Source organism: Oryctolagus cuniculus, chromosome 7 (genome assembly GCF_964237555.1).
Source record: "Oryctolagus cuniculus chromosome 7, mOryCun1.1, whole genome shotgun sequence".
In the NCBI taxonomy this organism is placed as follows: Eukaryota; Metazoa; Chordata; class Mammalia; order Lagomorpha; family Leporidae; genus Oryctolagus; species Oryctolagus cuniculus.
Window position 1 is genome coordinate 107,902,194 of NC_091438.1, and position 18,038 is coordinate 107,920,231.

An 18,038-nucleotide genomic window follows, 5' to 3' on the forward strand; every position below is an offset into this window, starting at 1 on the left:
TTAAGAGAGACAAAGAAGGGCATTATGTAATGATTAAGGTATCAATTTAACAGGAAGATGTGACTATAATAAATGTATATGCACCTAATTAAGGGTGCCAAGCTATGTTAAAGGAGCCTAAAGGGAGAGAGATTTCAATACCATAATAATGGGGGACTTCAACATCCCACTTTCAGCAATGGACACATGAACCCAACAGAAAATCAAGAAACAGAGCTGATCTACACTATGAACCAAATGAAGTGAACTAATATCTATAGAACATTTCTATAGATAGTATATCTGCAAATTACACATTCTTTTCATCAGTGCATGGAACTTTCTCTAGGACAGACCATATTGAGAGGCCATAAATTATGCAAGTCTCAACAAATTGAAAAAGACTGAAATCATACCATGTATCTTTTCTGACCACAATGAAATGAAGCTGGAAAGTGAACCTCCCAGAGCCCTTGTTGTGGCTTAGCAGGTAAAAAGCCCACTGCCTGCAAAACCGACATCCCATATGGGCACCAGTTTGAGACCTGGCTGCTCCATTTCCTATCCAGCTCCCAGCTAATGTGCCTGGGAAAGCAGCAGAGGATAGCCCAAGTGCTTGGGTCCCTGCACCCAGATGGTAGACCAAGAAGAAGCTCCTGGCTTCAGCCTGGACCAGCCAAAGCTGTTGCAGCCATTTGGAGAGTGAAGCAGTGGATGGGAGACCTCTTTTTCTTTTTCTATAAATTTGCCTTTCAAATAAAAATAAATAAATCTTTAAAAAGAAAAAATATATACCCCAGATAACATGCAAACACATGGAGATTGAACAACATGCTCCTGAATGAACAATGGGTCACAGAGGAAATAAAAAAATTCCTGGAAATAAATGACAACAACACAACATATCAAAACCTAAAGGATGGGGCATAGTGGGTTAAGCTGCCACCTGCAGCACCAGCATCCCATATGGACACCAGTTCTAGACCTAGCTGCTCAACCTCCAATCCAGCTCCCCGCTAATGCGCCTGGGAAAACAGTGGAAGATGGCCCAAGAGCTTGAGCCTCTGCACCCATGTGGGACATCTGAAAGAAGCTCCTGACTCTTGGTTGTCGCCTGGCCCAGCCTTGGTCATTGTAGCTATTTGAGCAAACAGTCAGCAGATGGAAGATTTCTGTCTCTGTCTATATCTCACTCTCACACTCTTCCTCTGTGTAACTGACTTTCAAATCAATCAATCAATCTTACAAACCCCCCCCCAAAAAAAAACCATTACATAAACTGCTAACAAAAGAATACAGCACAAGGGACAATGAGAACACTCAATGATGAAATACATACCGAAAAGTCAGAAATAAGTGTTTGTTGTGTAAGCCAGCCACTCTATAGTATTTTTGCTACAGAAGCCTAAATTAAGAGAGCTATATTCAAAAAATAAATCAAAATGCAAAACCAGAAAACTGGTGTTAGCTAAGAGAAAAATTGGGATACTGGTAGGAAAGTAAAATGGTGGGGCCAGTGCTGTGGCACAGTGGGTTAAAGCCCTGGCTACTCCACTTGCAATCCAGATCTCTGCTATGGCCTGGGAAAGCAGTACAAAACAGTCCAAGTCCTTGGGCCCCCGCAACCACGTGGGAGATCTAGAAGAAGCTCCTATCTCCTGATTTCAGATCGACACAGATCCAGCCGTTGCAGCCATCTGGGGAATGAATCAGTGATGAAAGACCTTTTTCTCTCTCAATGCAACTCTGGCTTTCAAATTAATTTAAAAAAAAAAGTTATAGCTGCTATGAAAAATACTTTAGTAGTCTCTCAAATAATTAAACATAGACTTACTGTATAATCCAACAAATCCACTCCTGGGTATATAGCCAAAAGAACTAAGAGCAAGGAATCAGACATTTGTATACCAAGATTTATAACTGGATTATTCACATTGGTCAAAAGGTAGAAATCCCCCAAATGTCCATGAATGGATAAGCAAATTTTAATTATTCTCTCTGTCCCTCTCTCTCTCACAGAAACACACAAATATGAATATTCAGTTTAAAAAATAAATTCTGGGCTCGGCGCCGTGGCACAGGTTAATCCTCCGCCTGCGGCGCCAGCAGCCCATGTGGGTGCCGGTTCTAGTCCTGGCTGCCCATCTTCCAACCCAGCTCTTCGTTATGGCCTGGGAAAGCAGAAGATGGCCTGGGTCCTTGGGCCCCTGCACCCACATGGGAGACTGGGAAGAAGCTCCTGGCTCCTGGCTTCAGATTGGCGCAGCTCTGCCCGTTGTGGCCATTTGGGGAGTGAACCAACGGCGGAAAGACCTGTCTCTTCCTCTCACTGTCTGCAACTCTCTCAAGTAAATAAATAATCTTTAAAAAAAATTTTAAAAAAATTCTGATACAAGCTACAAAGGATGAACCTTGAAAATATTGGGCTGAGTGAAATAAGCCAGATACAAAATAACAAATATTATTGCACTCTACTTCTATGAGGTACCTACAATAATCAAATTCATAAAAGAAGCAGGTAGAAACAGTATGAGCTGATCCTCTGGAGACAGCAGTAATAGTTGCACAACAATGCCAAAGCATATACGTATTTATTAAATCCTATATTTTAAAATGGTTAAAATGGGGTGAATATTTGGTACAGCAGTCAAGACTATACTTGGATACCAGCACCCCATTTCAGAGTACCTATGTTTGAGTCCTAATCCAACTGGAAGTGGGACCAGGACCCACTTTCAATTCTAGCTTCCTGCTAATATGCACCCTGAGAGGCAGTAGGTGTCAGCCCAAGTAGTTTGGTCCATGACACTGGCCCAACCTTAGCTGTTGCAGCCATTTGGGCAGTGAACCAGCACAATGAAGACTATCTGTGTCTGTCTCTCTCTCTCCATCTATGTGCCTTTTACATAAATGAAAAAAAATTTTAATAGCTAAAATGGCCAACTTTATGTTATGTATATTACCTAAGTACACACAAACAAAAAACCACAGACCTCATTTAGAGTCCAACCCCCACTCTCCCTTTTTTTTAATTCAAGGTGATTCTAGACACAAAAACCCAGAATCAGGAATCACTGTTAGGTGCAGGAATCTGGACTACAAGTTAAGATACTATCTAGGGGCCGGCGCCGCGGCTCACTAGGCTAATCCTCCACCTTGCGGCGCCAGCACACCGGGTTCTAGTCCGGTCGGGGCACCGGATTCTGTCCCGGTTGCCCCTCTTCCAGGCCAGCTCCCTGCTGTGGCCAGCGAGTGCAGTGGAGGATGGCCCAGGTACTTGGGCCCTGCACCCCATGGGAGACCAGGAAAAGCACCTGGCTCCTGCCTCCTGCCATCGGATCAGCGCGGTGCGCGGGCCGCAGCGCGCCAGCCGCGGCGGCCATTGGAGGGTGAACCAACGGCAAAGGAAGACCTTTCTCTCTGTCTCTCTCTCACTGCCCACTCTGCCTGTAAAAAAAAAAAAAAAAAAAAAAAAAGATACTATCTAGGATATTCAGGTCCCACATCTCAGAGCCTGGATTCAGCTTCTGGCTTTGGTTCCTGATTCCAATTTCCTGCTAATGCAGACCCTGGAAGGCAATGGTGATGGCTCCAATGGTTGGGGCTCCTGCCACCCAAGTGAGACATTTGGGTCGAGTTCTAGGCTCCTGGATTCAGCCTGGCCTAGCCACAGCTACTGCAGGCATTTGGGGAGTAAACCAGTGGATGGGAGTACACTTACATTCACTCATTCTCTCTTTAAAAAAAAAAAAAAAAAAAAACACACAAACCACTAATCATACAAAACACAGTATAAAAGATGTAGTTCTAGAAAAAAAATCTCAAAGTTAAACCAATTATTTAGCAAACTACAAATTTGGAGAATTGGAAAACATATTTTGGGTTTATCTTGGCTATTGCGGCCATTTGGGAAGTAAATCAGCAGATGAAAGGTCTCTCACTCTTTCTCTGCCATTCTTTCAAATACATAAATCTTCTGGAAAAAAAAGGTCTGCTCCCTGTTTTATTTACTGGACTAGTTCTGTCTACCAGAGAAATATAAAATGCCAAGAACTGCATGAATATTTTTTAAAATACATCATCTGGTCAGTCATCCTTTCCTAAGTTCCATACATCCATTTCCTCAGTTCTTCATGAGTCATTTTCCAGACTCTGCCCTGTTCTGGTTGTCATCCTCCCAACAGACTCTTGTTTACCTATTATGTAAATTGTCTCAAGTCCAGTTTTTCTAAAATCTCTGGAACTTTCAATGAATTACAGATGGCAAAAAGATATAGAGAGTATGTATATGTGAGCTCTGTTTAATTTTCCTTGACGAACCAAGCAACTGATATTGGAGATAACCTTAAAAAACTTTATTCTATAATCTCTTTAGCTTTCTCAATGGACAATTATTGGATGTTCTATCTATACCTCCTCTGTGACTACGTGATATCAAAACGTAGGAGCTCAAGCACTTCATCACAGAGTACGACACTTCCACTCAAGAGTTCGGAGAGCCTTTTTAGAAAACTTCACCCTCAGAAAAGTGTTCTTGATCCCCCACCCCTGGATTGTATAAATCCTTAATATATGGAATTTTTGCAGTGAAGAGACATACTTTATGATAGTTGACCACATTTCCGTATCAAATAAAGATGTCAAACCAAAAAAACCTCTTAAAAATTCAGTATTAGTGATCTAAAACTTGAATACAACTAATTACATGAATAATTTTCCTTATCTCGCTAAATTTTACATCACTTACAAACTAAAGAGTATTTGAGGGTATGAATAAAATCAGATGAACCTTATTTTATCTATTTACATGACATTCACAAATAAGCCAATAAAATAACTGGATCTAAACTTCCAGAATTAAAACAGACCAGATTCTCTTGAAAAGACCAGTTTAATAACTTACTTGGATACTTTTCAAATAAAATTGACTCTGCCTTTAAATGTCAAAATACCTCACATAGGTATAGAACATACACATAAAATAGGAAGAAAGAGTATTTTAATCCTCCGCCTTGTGGCGCCGGTACACTGGGTTCTAGTCCCAGTCGGGGCGCCGGATTCTGTCCCAGTTGCCCCTCTTCCAGGCCAGCGCTCTGCTGTGGCCCGGGAAGGCAGTGGAGGATGGCCTAAGTACTTGGGCCCTGCACCCCATGGGAGACCAGGATAAGTACCTGGCTCCTGCCATTGGATCAGCGCAGTGCGCCAGCCGCAGTGGCCATTGGAGGGTGAACCAACGGCAAAGGAAGACCTTTCTCTCTGTCTCTCTCACTGTCCACTCTGCCTGTCCAAAAAAGAAGAAAAAAAAAAAAAAAAAAGGAAAGAGTATTTTAAAAAACAGCATTATTGTTTATACAGAAAACCTCATAAGATAATTATCACCACAAAACTTGATGTGTAGTGTTGATACTACTAAGCTTTTCCAAAATGCAAAATTTTGCATTTAAGCTAGCTTATATTTTATTTTTAAAATACCAAGTATTTTTGGGAGGGCCAGCACAGTGGTGTGGCGGGTTAATGCCCTGGCCTGAAGCGCCGGCATCCCATATGGCGCTGGTTCTAGTCCCAGCTGCTCCTCTTCCAATCCAGCTTTCTGTTATGGCCTGGGAAAGCAACAGAAGATGGCCTAAGTCCTTGGGCCCCTGCACCCACATGGGAGACCCAGAAGAAGCTCCTGGCTCCTGGCTTCAGAGAGGCGAAGCTCCGGCTGTTATGGCCAATTGGGGAGGGAACCAACGGATGGAAGACCCCTCTCTCTCTGTCTCTGCCTCTCCTCTCTGTGTAACTCTGACTTTCAAATGAAAAAAATACCAACTATTTTTGGAAGTCATGCATACTGCAAATGATTCAGCAAAAATTCATATTCCAATATTTTTAACAGATGTAAAAATGCATTTTATACAAATTACAACTATTATACTTAGCAACTGACAAACAAGCGTATTACCAAATGTTAGCTGGCATATGTATCAAAAGCTGGATTTTTTTATTTGCTTATTTGTGACAGGATTTTTAAAGATTGCTATGTTTTCTTCAACCTTGAGACATAAATGTGAACTATTAAAAAAATTTGACAAACCAATTACCTAATTTATAATCCGTATTTATATACCGTTAAAGTATATTAACTTCCTTTCAAGCTTAAAAGTAGTTGATTGCTTTATGAAACTTTATAAATTATACTAACTGTAAAATAATTACAACTTAAAGTACTATTAGCTAAATTGAACACATAATTGAAAAGGAATATACAGGAGCTGGCACTGTGGCATACTGGGTAAAGCCACTGCCTACAGTGCTGGCATCCCATACGGGCACTGATTGAAGTCCCAGCTGTTCCACTTCCAATCCAGCTCTCTGCAATGTCCTGAGAAAGCAGTGGAGGGTAGCCCAAATCTTTGGGCCCCTGCATCTGAGCAGGAGACCTGGAAGAAGCTCCCAGCTCCTGATCAACCCAGCTCTGGACGTTGGGGCCATTTGGGGAGTGAACCAGCATATGAAAGACTTCAATCTCTCTCTCTCTCTCTGCAACTCTGCCTTTCAAAGAAATAAATAGATCTTTAAAAATAAAAAGGAATATATATATATATATATTCATATACATATAAAATAGGTAAGCATACAATTTAATAAATATATGAACCCTCTCAAACACACACAATTTTCTTACCTCTGAATTTATCTCTGTGCCTTGTGTCTGACTTTGCTGTTTCTGGTGTCCTGCCACCAAGCCTCCAGTAGTGGGGTTTGGATAGTTGTGAGATCCGGAGAAATTTCCTTCTGTAATTCCCACAGTGGCTGAGTGTTTCTCTTGAGTATTACTATGCCCAGGCCCAGCATGTCCACCCATGTGCTGATTTGGAAAGGACGGTAACATGCCCATTCTACCTGTTATTAGAGTTCAATCAGATTAGATGATGTAGTGAACCATAAAATGCAAAAAGCTTTTGGTTAGACAAGATTCAAATTAGTGCTCTTGATTTTGTTATGGGCAAAATGAGGAAACCTATTTCGTACCTATTAGAAAACAGTTAAATTCAGAAAAGAGAGGTCAGAAGTTGTAGAGTACAGAGATTCCTTTATAAAAAAAATAGGAATGATGCTCTTTTTATTTCTATAATAAACTCAATTATATTTATACTCTAAAATGTATGTTGATTAGTTTAAATGCTGAGCACAGGATTTATGTTTTTTGGCATTTAAGTTCTATTCATATTTAAACAGAATAATTAAAATTATTAAGTTTAAAAGTTCTCTAGGAGCATGCCTTCCAACACAGCAGGTTAAGCCACAGATGGGACAATAGTATCCTATACTGGAGTGACAGCTGAGTCCCAGCTACTCTGCTTCTAACGTAGATTCCTGCTAAAGTCCCAGGAAAGCAACAAATGATGGATCAAGAAAGTATTTGAGTTCCTGCAACCCACATGGGAGACCCATTTAGTTCCTGGTTCCTGGCTTCAGACTCGCCCAGATGGAAGATCTCTGTGTCTGTGTGTATGTCTGAAATAAATAAATAAACCTTTAATAAAGTTTGATTAAATCCAACAGCAAATTTGGTTAGCAGCTTAAACTTGCCAATGAGAGTCAATTATGTAACTCTTTTCAAACTAAATCAGCCTACACATAAGACTTCGTTTATACCTACAGAACTGGCTGTTAAACATTAGCACATCATTGTTGCTTTTCTTTTTAATTTGTGCTTGTGAATAGATAAGTACTAAATTTGAAATAAAAGTTTCATGTTTTTATTTAGAGAAATGAGAAATTCTGGGAGAAATCAAAAAGTTTTAACAGAGAAATCTGGAACCACTCCACTTTGTAAAAATCAATAGGTTGAGGCCAATGCTGTAGCACAACATGTTAAGACATTGCCTGTGACACTGCCACCCTCATACTGGAGCACTTGTTCGAGTCTTGGCTGTTCCACTTCTGAAGCAAGCTTCTTGCTAATGTGCCTGGAAAAGCAGAGGAAGATGGACCAAGTACCTGGAACCCTGCCATCTACCCGGGAGACCAGGATAGACTTCTGGGTTCCAGGCTTTAGCCTAGACCAGCCCTGGCCATTGGTGCCATTTGGAGAGTGAACCAGATGGAAAATCTCTATTTCTGTCTTCTCCCTGTCACTCTGTTTTCAAATAAATAAAATCTTCTTATTTTATTTATTTATTTTTTTGACAGGCAGAGTGAGTGAGAGAAAGAGAGAAAGGTCTTCCTTTTTCCATTGATTCACTCCCCTAATGGCCGCCATGGCTGGCGCTGGGCCGATCCAAAGCCAGGAGCCAGGTGCTTCCTCCTGGTCTACCATGCGGGTGCAGGCACCCAAACACTTGGGCCAGCCTCCACTGCCCTCCTGGGCCACAGCAGAGAGCTGGTCTGGAAGAGGAGCAACCGGGACTAGTATCTGCCACCCCAAGCACCGCAGGCAGAAGATTAGCCAAGTGAGCCACGGCACCAGCCAAATAAATAAAATCTTCTAAAAAATAAAATAGGAGCCAGCATTGTGGTGCAGTCGGTTAACTGCTGCCTGTGACACTGGCATCTCATGTAAGCGCAGGTTTCAGTCTTGGCTGCTCCACTTCCAATCCAGCTCCCCTATTACTGCGCCTGAGAAATCAGTAAAATATGGCCCAAACACTTTGGCCCTTGCTACCCATGTGGGAGACCTAGAAGGTCCAGGCTCTTGGCTTCAGTCTGGCCCAACGTGGGCCATCTTGGGAGAGAACCAAGAGAAAGATCTCTTCATTCCTCTGTCTCCCCCTCTCTTTCTGTAACTCTGCCTTTAAAATAAATGTTAAAGAAACAAAAACAAAATGGCCGGCGCCATGGCTCAATAGGCTAATCCTCCACCTTGCGGCGCCGGCACACCAGGTTCTAGTCCTGGTTGGGGCGCCGGATTCTGTCCCGGTTGCCCCTCTTCCAGGCCAGCTCTCTGCTATGGCCCGGGAGTGCAGTGGAGGATGGCCCAAGTGCTTGGGCCCTGCACCCCATGGGAGACCAGAAGCACCTGGCTCCTGCCTTTGGATCAGCGCGGTGCGCCGGCCGCAGCGCTCCGGCTGCGGCAGCCATTGGAGGGTGAACCAATGGCAAAAGGAAGACCTTTCTCTCTGTCTCTCTCTCACTGTCCACTCTGTCAAAAATAAAAAATAAAAAAAATTAAAAAAAAAAAACCTGTATACCATAAAAAAGTCAAAAGGACAAAATTAAATGAAAAGAGCTAATTTTGATGAATACTTTAAACCAAATTTACATTTTACATATTCACTATACATACTTCCTAAACCTCTTTTAATATTAAACATTTGGAGATGGATTGTTTGTTTCTCCTATCTTTTAGTGATGTATTTATTTGGACACTAAATTTTCAATGTTTTTAATGTAGCATATGCTAAAGCAAATAGCTTATTACTTAATCCAACATGAGTTATAATAACATAAGCTTTTAGTCAAAGAAAATTGAATTCTGGAAGAGGACATCACACCATAAAAATTCCTTCAGACTTAATTTACAAACACTAGATATTCCTTTTGTAAAAGCAAAGGGATTTTTACCCATGCAAAAATTAAATGCATACTTATATAACATGATGTCAACCCAGTGGGCAGCATGTCAGTCTCAAATGGATCTATGTCTTTACCTCATACTGCTGTGAACCTGCATAAAATATTAAAGCATATCCAACAGGGAAAGTCTTATTTTGGCATGGTAGCAAGTCTATCAGTAAACTATCAATATTAAAAAATAAAACAGTCAAGAGAGGTATTGTTATCTTAAATGACTGAATAAAACCCAAATGTGACCTTCCTAATAAGGGTAGGAATATTTTTTCTGGCAAAGGCCATTTGGATATTTGTAACATCATTCACAGGCCATGCCATATGAAATTATCAACATATAATTAACCTGCTAAGGATTTATTGCATTTCAAGTCCACCTAGGGGTCCTTTGGCAGGGACCAGTAGTTGCCATGGCAGGACCAGAAAAAATCATTCTGAAGGCCTTGCACAGCCCACAGGCAAGACCCTACCCACCCATGCTGTAAATAAAAGTATCATACAGGTAAGCTATCTTTAAATCTTGAACTTCACTGTTTACTGACTTCTCAGTAAATACACATTATTTACTTTTATGTGCTTCACCAGGATGTCCCAATTCCGTTTTCAATGGACGTGATGACCCTCTCCCTAATGCATTCTGAAGTACCATAGGTGGGGCTTCTCCAAGTAAACCAGGTTTCTACAAATAAAGAAAAGATAGTAAAACTGTTGCTCATAGCAGAAGATATAACCCAATTCACAGGCTGCACATATGAAAATTCACAAACAATCTGATCAACAGCCTGATTCTAGGAAAGGAGAAAACTGATTTTGGAAGAAAAAAGCACTGTAGTTACCTTATTAATATGGATATTCTCAAACTTCATAAACTGTTGCTGTGTCATTGGTACATGAGAAAGATTCTGAAGGAATAAATTAGAAGTATTACCTATAACTGAGCCCTGTGAAAATGATAAATTATTAACCCATCATCCTATAAATAGGACACCTGCAAAAACTTAAATTAAGCAATATACTACCTATGGTAACTTTGAAAGAAATATTGTTTTTAGAGTTCTTTTTTTTTTTTTTTTGAGGATAAAGGACTATAGGATTTGAAAATACTTTTAAATTCATGAAAATGGCATAGACTTCATCAGAAAAGTTACTTTTACTGACTATTCAATGAAACAAAACATTATGTATGGAACTAGTATGTAATACAAGAAATGCATTCATAGAAAGTAATTTCTGGGGCCAATGCTGTGGCGCAGCACATTAACACCCTGGCCTGAAGTGCCGGCATCCCATATGGGCGCTGGTTCTAGTCCCAGCTGCTCCTCTTCCAATCCAGCTCTCTGCTGTGGCCCGGGAGGGCAGTGGAGGATGGCCCAAGTCCTTGGGTCCCTGCACCCACATCAGAGACCCAGAAGAAGCTCCTGGCTCCTGGCTTTGGATCGGCACAACTCTGGCCGTTGTGGCCAATTGGGGAGTGAACCATCGGACAGAAGACTTCTCTCTTTCTGCCTCTCCTCCCTCTCTGTAACTCTTTCAAATAAAAAATAAATCTTAAAAAAAAAATTAGGCTGCCATTTTGAGGAATGCACTGTACTTCAAATGATCAATGTTCAAAATAAATAGATGGCTGGCGCCGCGGCTCACTAGGCTAATCCTCGGCCTAGCGGCACTCGCACACCGGGTTCTAATCCTGGTCGGGGCACCGGATTCTGTCCCGGTTGCCCCTCTTCCAGGCCAGCTCTCTGCTGTAGCCCGGGAGTGCAGTGGAGGATGGCCCAAGTGCTTGGGCCCTGTACCCCATGGGAGACCAGGAGAAGCACCTGGCTCCTGCCTTCGGATCAGCGCGGTGCGCCGGCTGCAGCAGCCATTGGAGGGTGAACCAACGGCAAAGGAAGACCTTTCTCTGTCTCTCTCACTGCCCGCTCAGTCAAAAAAAAAAAAAAAAAAATGACCTATAAGTAGGACGCTGGAACCATGTATACTGTATAGTAATATGTAGTGAACTATACTCTTGCCTGACAAAATCCAATCTGTTGCTACTTGTGATTCTTTGTGGACAGACTGTAACCTGTGTGCTTGGGAGTAAGATAGTTCTACAAATCCTTAAAGTGGTAGGGAATCCACAATCACACTGTTTTTTAGAACAATCTACTCACTGATTATGATCTGTTGAAACATCTTGGTACTGGAGTCCAAGCTACATGCACCAAAAGGAAAAAGAGACTAAACAAGTACCCTCAGAAACTGAAAACACTGATAAAGAAACAAGCAAAAGGGTCATATGATTACAGATTCAATACAAAAAATGAATCAACTGCTTGGTTCCAAATATTCCATTTCTTTTTTTCTTTTTTAATTAGGCAGAGTTAGAGAGGGAGAGAGAGAGAAAGGTCTTCCTTCTGTTGGTTTAACTCCTAAATGGTTGCTACACCAGTGCACTGCGCTGATCCAAGCCAGGAGCCAGGTGCTTCCTCCTGGTTTCCCAGCGGTGCAGGGCCCAAGCATCTGGGCCATCCTCCACTGCCTTCCCGGGCCACAGCAGAGAGCTGGACTGGAAGAGGAGCAACCAGAACTAGAACCCAGTACCCAATGGGATGCCGGCACCGCAGGCAGAGGACTAACCAAGTGAGCCATGGTGCTGGCCCCTAAATATTCCATTTCTATTTGAGGTTAAAAAAAAAAAAATGGTTTTAGCTTTTGTTCACTCAAATAACTGATACATGTATCAGAAATGTATGGGCTATTTACAAATCTGAGAACAAATTCAAGAATGGTCTCATAAATGTATTGGGTTTCAAAAGAGACATCTGTTTAACAAACCTAAAAGAATGCAATAAGAAATCATCAGGAGCAAGACAGAACTCCTAAACCTACCACTGTCCAAGTTGGTATCAGATTTGACATGAAAAGGTATATTAGTCTCAAGAGTCACAATGTCAAAACAAGCCACGTCCTTAAAAACAACACACTGGGGTGGCACTGTGGCGTAGCAGGTAAAACCGCCACCTGCGGTGCCCACATCCCATATGGGTGCGAGTTTGAGTCCTGGCTGCTCCACTTCCAGTCCAGCTTTCTGCTATGACCTGGGAGAGGAGAAGATGGCCCAAGTCCTTGGGAACCTGTAATCGCATGGGAGACCCAGAAGTAGCTCCTGGCTCCTGATCAGCGCAGCTCCAGACATTGCGGCCATCTGGGGAGTGAACTAGCAGATGGAAGACTCTCTCTCTCTCTGTAACTATGCCTTTTAAATAAATAACTCTTTTTTAAAAATCATCTAAAATGTAATACAACCCTTTGTTTAAGGTGTTTTGCTCCTTTCCAACAAAAGTAATTATTGAACAGGTCATGAAAATTGCTTCTTTGTATACTGTACAATGTATGAAAGGAATATATATTTGTTCAGTATCCTGTAAGAAGGCTTATACATGTAAAAGATATATTGTCCCAGTGTTCCATTTATAGGACAATCTATATTTTTATTCTTAATGATAATAATAAGGAATACAGCAACTCCTGATTATGATTTCTAAACTATTTCAATTTACCTGTGTCAATTTCATTGCAATATTGGCAGAACTGAAAACTTGGGGCTTAACAGATCAAGTTAGCTTAATTATAAATTACTTGTATAACCCAAATCATTAATGGTCACCTCTCCAGGTGACTTGAGTAAAAGCTACACATTCTTAATATAATATCCCACTTTCCAACTTCAGGCAATGTTAATTTTAATTATTCTTTTGATAAAACACAAGAGGTGACCATGTGGTTATAAAACTAATCCACTTCCTTTGTCCTTCCCTCTCTCACTCTGTTCAAGCTTTAATGACAATGACATTATATGCATTCATTTGATCGATCCAAGATCTACTGGGCACTTTCTAAGTGACAGGCATTGTGTTACACAGTGAGAAATAGAACAGTATAATATGCCCTCAGGGACCTTATAGTCTTCTGAGGAAGAGAAACACCCAATGGGAAAACCTAAGTAACTACAAATGTTAATTACTTGAAAGAAAATTACAAGGAGTTATGAGAACAAATTATGGAGGAATTTGATTTAGACTGGAAGATTCAATGACTGTTTCTCTAAGGAACTACCTCTTGCGTTAAGATTGAAGGCTGGACAGAGTAACTATGGAAAGGTGGGGGATTATGTAGTATTGGGGTGGGGGGCACATTCCTGGAAGGGGCAACAGGAACAAACACTTAAGGAGAACAAGGTTTTTCAAAGACCAATGGTAGGCAACTGTAGCAGGACAGTGGTGTGCAACAAGCATGAAAGGCAGAGGGACCAGGTGTACACACATTAAAAGTAAAATTAAACATTCTGATCTTTCTCCTAAAACAAAGAGAATATTACCAATCTCTGAAATCTTCCTCTCATATCACTCTCAGCTACTGTAATTTATTATTTAATGTTTCTTTTCCCTATTGGTTGAGATTCTCTACAAAAGACATTATGAATGTTCTGTACAATTACTAACACATACATGTTATCAATTCTCAATAAAAGATGTTGAGGAGTAAATGAATAAAAATCCTATAATATAAATAATAAATATAAATATAAATAAATAATAATTAATATAAAGTCCTATGTTAGCTTTTTAAAATTAAAAAAATAAAAGTAAGCCTTTTTTTTTTTTCTCAAAATTCTAGATTTAGGACCACACACTGGATTAATTCACTCTACTCAAGTGTTTACAATATATTAATTTTTATTTGTAATTAGAATTCTATACTCTTAAAAATATGAAATTTTTATCTAAAATATTATGGTTATTTACATACATCAATATAGATGTTGAGTGTCTGAAAATAGCAAGAAAAAACTCTTTATGTAAATATATGAAATTTTATAACACTGAATAAACTTTAAGAATTAACAGGCATTTGTTTCTTCAAGATGAGAAAAGAAGCCTTGTTTCGAACAACTAATTATGTGGCACAGCGGGAAAACGCCCTGGCCTGAAGGGCCGGCATCCCATATGGGCGCAGGTTCTAGTACCGGTTGCTCCTCTTCTGATCCAGCTCTCTCCTGTGGCCTGGGAAAGCAGTAGAGGATGGCCCAAATGCTTGGGCCCCTGCACCCACGAGGGAGACCCGGTGAGGCTCCTGGCTCCTGATCGGCACAGCTCCGGCCGTTGCGGCCATCTGGGGAATGAACCAATGGATGGAAGACCTCTCTCTGTGTCTCTAACTCGTCTTTCAAATAAATAAAATGAATCTTAAAAAAAAAAAAAAGGCTATTACTGACAGTGCTTTATTAAAAAAAAAAATTCATAGTTCTTTCCTTCTTATGCTTTGGTTTGCCTAACTGATCTGATATACTCATTAACTTCTAACTTTATGTAACTATTATTATGGATTATTTATAATATACTCAGTTAATTTCTTGAGAACTTGAAGTGTTAAGAAAAAAGTATTCAATCTAAATTTTGATGCTTCAGTACTCCATGTTATTTACAAACCTGATGTGCTTTATTCAATTGTAAGAGTGCTGAAGAGACAGAGGGATTCATCAAAGGTGGCAAGTTGTGTGGTGCTCCAAGACCTTCAATAGAAAAGCAAAAATTAAACGTTTAAGTTACAGGGAATTTAAAATAAACAAAATAAGTTCCAAAAAAGAGTAAATGAATAGTTCTTTAAACTTTTAACAAGCTGTTTAGAAGTCCAAGGATAAACTGACCTTGTCATTGGTAAAAGAAGAGACTCCTTGTGACTCAACCATGGAATGTGTTTTCAAATTCCAACATCTTCTGCCATAATTGTGAAACACCAACTACTCTAGTAGTAAAACTCTAGCACTCAGTGCAACAAAAATAATTCCATCTTTCAATGAGTATAGTGCTAACAGAACCCATTTGCTTTAAACTTTTTATTTTTTTTTTTAGGTGTTTGGGACAGGGGAAGGGTATCGATAAGATACAACTCTTGTCCTTTAAAAGCTTACGTAAGAGGCTGGTGCTGTGGCGTAGCGGGTAAAGCTGCCGCCTGCAGTGCCAGTATTCCATATGGGCACCAGTTCAAGTCCCAGCTGCTCTACTTCCGATCCAGCTCTGCTATGGTCTGGGAAAGCAGTGGAAGATGGCCCAAGTCCTTGGGCCCCCACACCCACATAGGAGACTCAGAAGAAGCTTCTGGCTCCTGGCTTTGCATCAGCGCAGTTCCGGCCATTGTGGCCATTTGGGGAGTGACCCAGAGGATGGAAGATCTCTCTCTTTCTGCTTCTCTTTAACTCTGCCTTTAAAATAAATAAATCTTAATTTAAAAAAAAAAGCTTACATAAAATGAACTCTTGACACTACATTTTGTAATTTAAATATAACAAATTATGTAATACTGAACTACTGTCAGGTTAGTGAAATAAATCCTTGTTGCATCCAAACTTTTTAGCAATTGTGTAAGTCTACACTGGAATCATCTCAGAGGGCAATAAAACAATAACACCTTGGGGCCAGCGCTGTGGCATAGCGGTGAAGCCACCGACTGCAATGCCGCTATCCAATATGGATGCCAGTTTTAGTCCTGGTTGTTCCACTTCCTATACAGCTCTCTGCTATGGCGTGGTAAAACAGCAGAAGATGGTCCAAATCTTTGGGCCCCTGCATCTGTGTGGCAGACCCAGCAGAAGCTCCTGGCTCCTGGCTTCAGATCGGCCCAGTTCTGGCCGTGGTGGCCATTTGGAGAGTCAACCAGCAGATGGAGGACCTCTCTCTCTCTACCATTCAAATATATAATAAATACATATAATATATATAATAAATATATATAATAAATCTTAAAATAATTTGAAACAACATCTTAGTTTCACATATAAAATTTTATCAGGTAAGGCCGCCACCAGCAGTGCCGGCATCCCATATGGGTACCAGTTCATGTCCCAGCTCCACTTCTGATCCAGCTCTCTGCTATGGCCTGGGAAAGCAGTAGAAGGTGGCCCAAGCACTTGGACCCCTGCACCCACGTGGGAGACCCAGATGAAGCTCCTGGCTTCAGATCAGTGCAGCTTCAGTTGTTGCAGCCAACTGGAGAGTGAACCAGCAGATGGAAGACCTCTCTCTTTCTGCCTCTCCTCTCTCTTTGACTTACAAAGAAATAAATAAATCTTTAAAAAAAAATTCTATCAGGTAATCAAATAAGCCACAAAAAAGTATGTAAGTAAAAACTTTCAATACTCTTTCCTTCTAATGAGGAATGTGTAGGAATAGTGGGAACATTGAATTATAATATTAATTAAGGGAAGTTATAATAATCTGAGGGTATATGAAAGAGGGGCCTTTTAGGACTCAGCTACATCATTGGGCCATTTCTTTTTCTTTTTTTTTTTTTTTTAAGATTTATTTATTTGGGGGGGGTGGGGGGTCTTCCATCTACTGGTGGTTCAGTCCCCAAATGGCCCCAATGGCCAGAGTTGAGGTGATTCGAAACCAGGAGCTTTTTCCAGGTCTCTCATGTGGATGCAGAGATCCAATGACTTGGGCCATCCTCTGTTGTTTTCCCAGGTACATCAGCAGGGAGCTGGATTGGAAGTGGAGCAGCTGGGACTCAAACCGTGCCCATATAGGATGCTAGCATTGCAGGCCAGGGCTTTAACCCCCAGCGATGGCCCCAGTTGGGGCATTTCTGAGTGGACTGAAATACCAACAGAACTTCCATGTAGCAATGTTACGCAATTATGTATAGAAAATTAGGGAAAATGTTACTTGACTAACAAAAATAACATGAGTGAAAGAGTTATCACTATTTTTAATTCTGGAGTTGAAGTCCAAAGAATTGGGTTTCTGAAAAAAACGCATCCCCTCCTAAATAGTAAGAACCTGGGGCAAACCATCTAAATTCCAGGTGCTGGCACTATGGCATACCAGGTTAAGCTGCCACCTGCAGAAGCGGCATCCTATATGGGCACTGGTTCAAGTCGTGGTTGCTCCACTTCCAATCCCAACTCTTGCTGATGCCCTAGGAAAGTAGTAGAGGATGTCCCATATAATTGGGACCCTGCACCAGCATAAGAGATTTGGATGAAGCTCTTGGCTTTGGACTGGCTCAGCACTGGCTATTCCAGCCATGTGGGGAGTGAACTAGTGGATGAAAGATCAATCAATCAATTGATCTCTCTTTCTCTCTCTCTCTCTCCATTTTCCAGTCTCTGTAATTCTGAATTTCAAATAAATAAATCTTAAACAATAAAAATAAAACTACAAAGCTGTAGATGTATCAACAATGTAATAAGGCAAATGAAAACATAACTCCTCAAAAAAATTATTGTGAGAAACATTAAGTAGTATGCCAAAACATTTTAAAAATTTCACTCAAGTCATAGATTCATTATTCAATGAGTTGCCAATAATAATGCAGGAAACAGGAGAAAGGAATTTCCTAAGATAACATAAAATTTAAACCCATCTGGCAACTTCCAAAACATTGATTATACACATATACATAGACATGATAGCACCAATTTTACTTTATTTTTTAAATTTACTTTATTTATTTATTTGAAA

At 40.6% G+C, this 18,038-nt stretch overlaps 1 protein-coding gene across 2 annotated transcripts in view; it reads right to left on the reverse strand.

Moving 5' to 3' along the window:
• Nucleotides 1-18,038, reverse strand: part of RAVER2 (ribonucleoprotein, PTB binding 2) — a 79,784-nt gene that overhangs the window by 21,155 nt on the left and 40,591 nt on the right. The window contains exons 6-9 of one of the 2 annotated variants that reach the window (XM_008265121.4): nt 15,006-15,088; nt 10,371-10,436; nt 10,102-10,213; nt 6,647-6,864 (exon numbers count right to left, since the gene is read on the reverse strand). In XM_008265121.4, coding sequence (XP_008263343.3) covers nt 6,647-6,864; nt 10,102-10,213; nt 10,371-10,436; nt 15,006-15,088 — 479 coding nt within the window. The remainder of the gene's footprint in view (nt 1-6,646; nt 6,865-10,101; nt 10,214-10,370; nt 10,437-15,005; nt 15,089-18,038) is intronic. The other variant, XM_008265122.4, reaches the window with a different exon arrangement.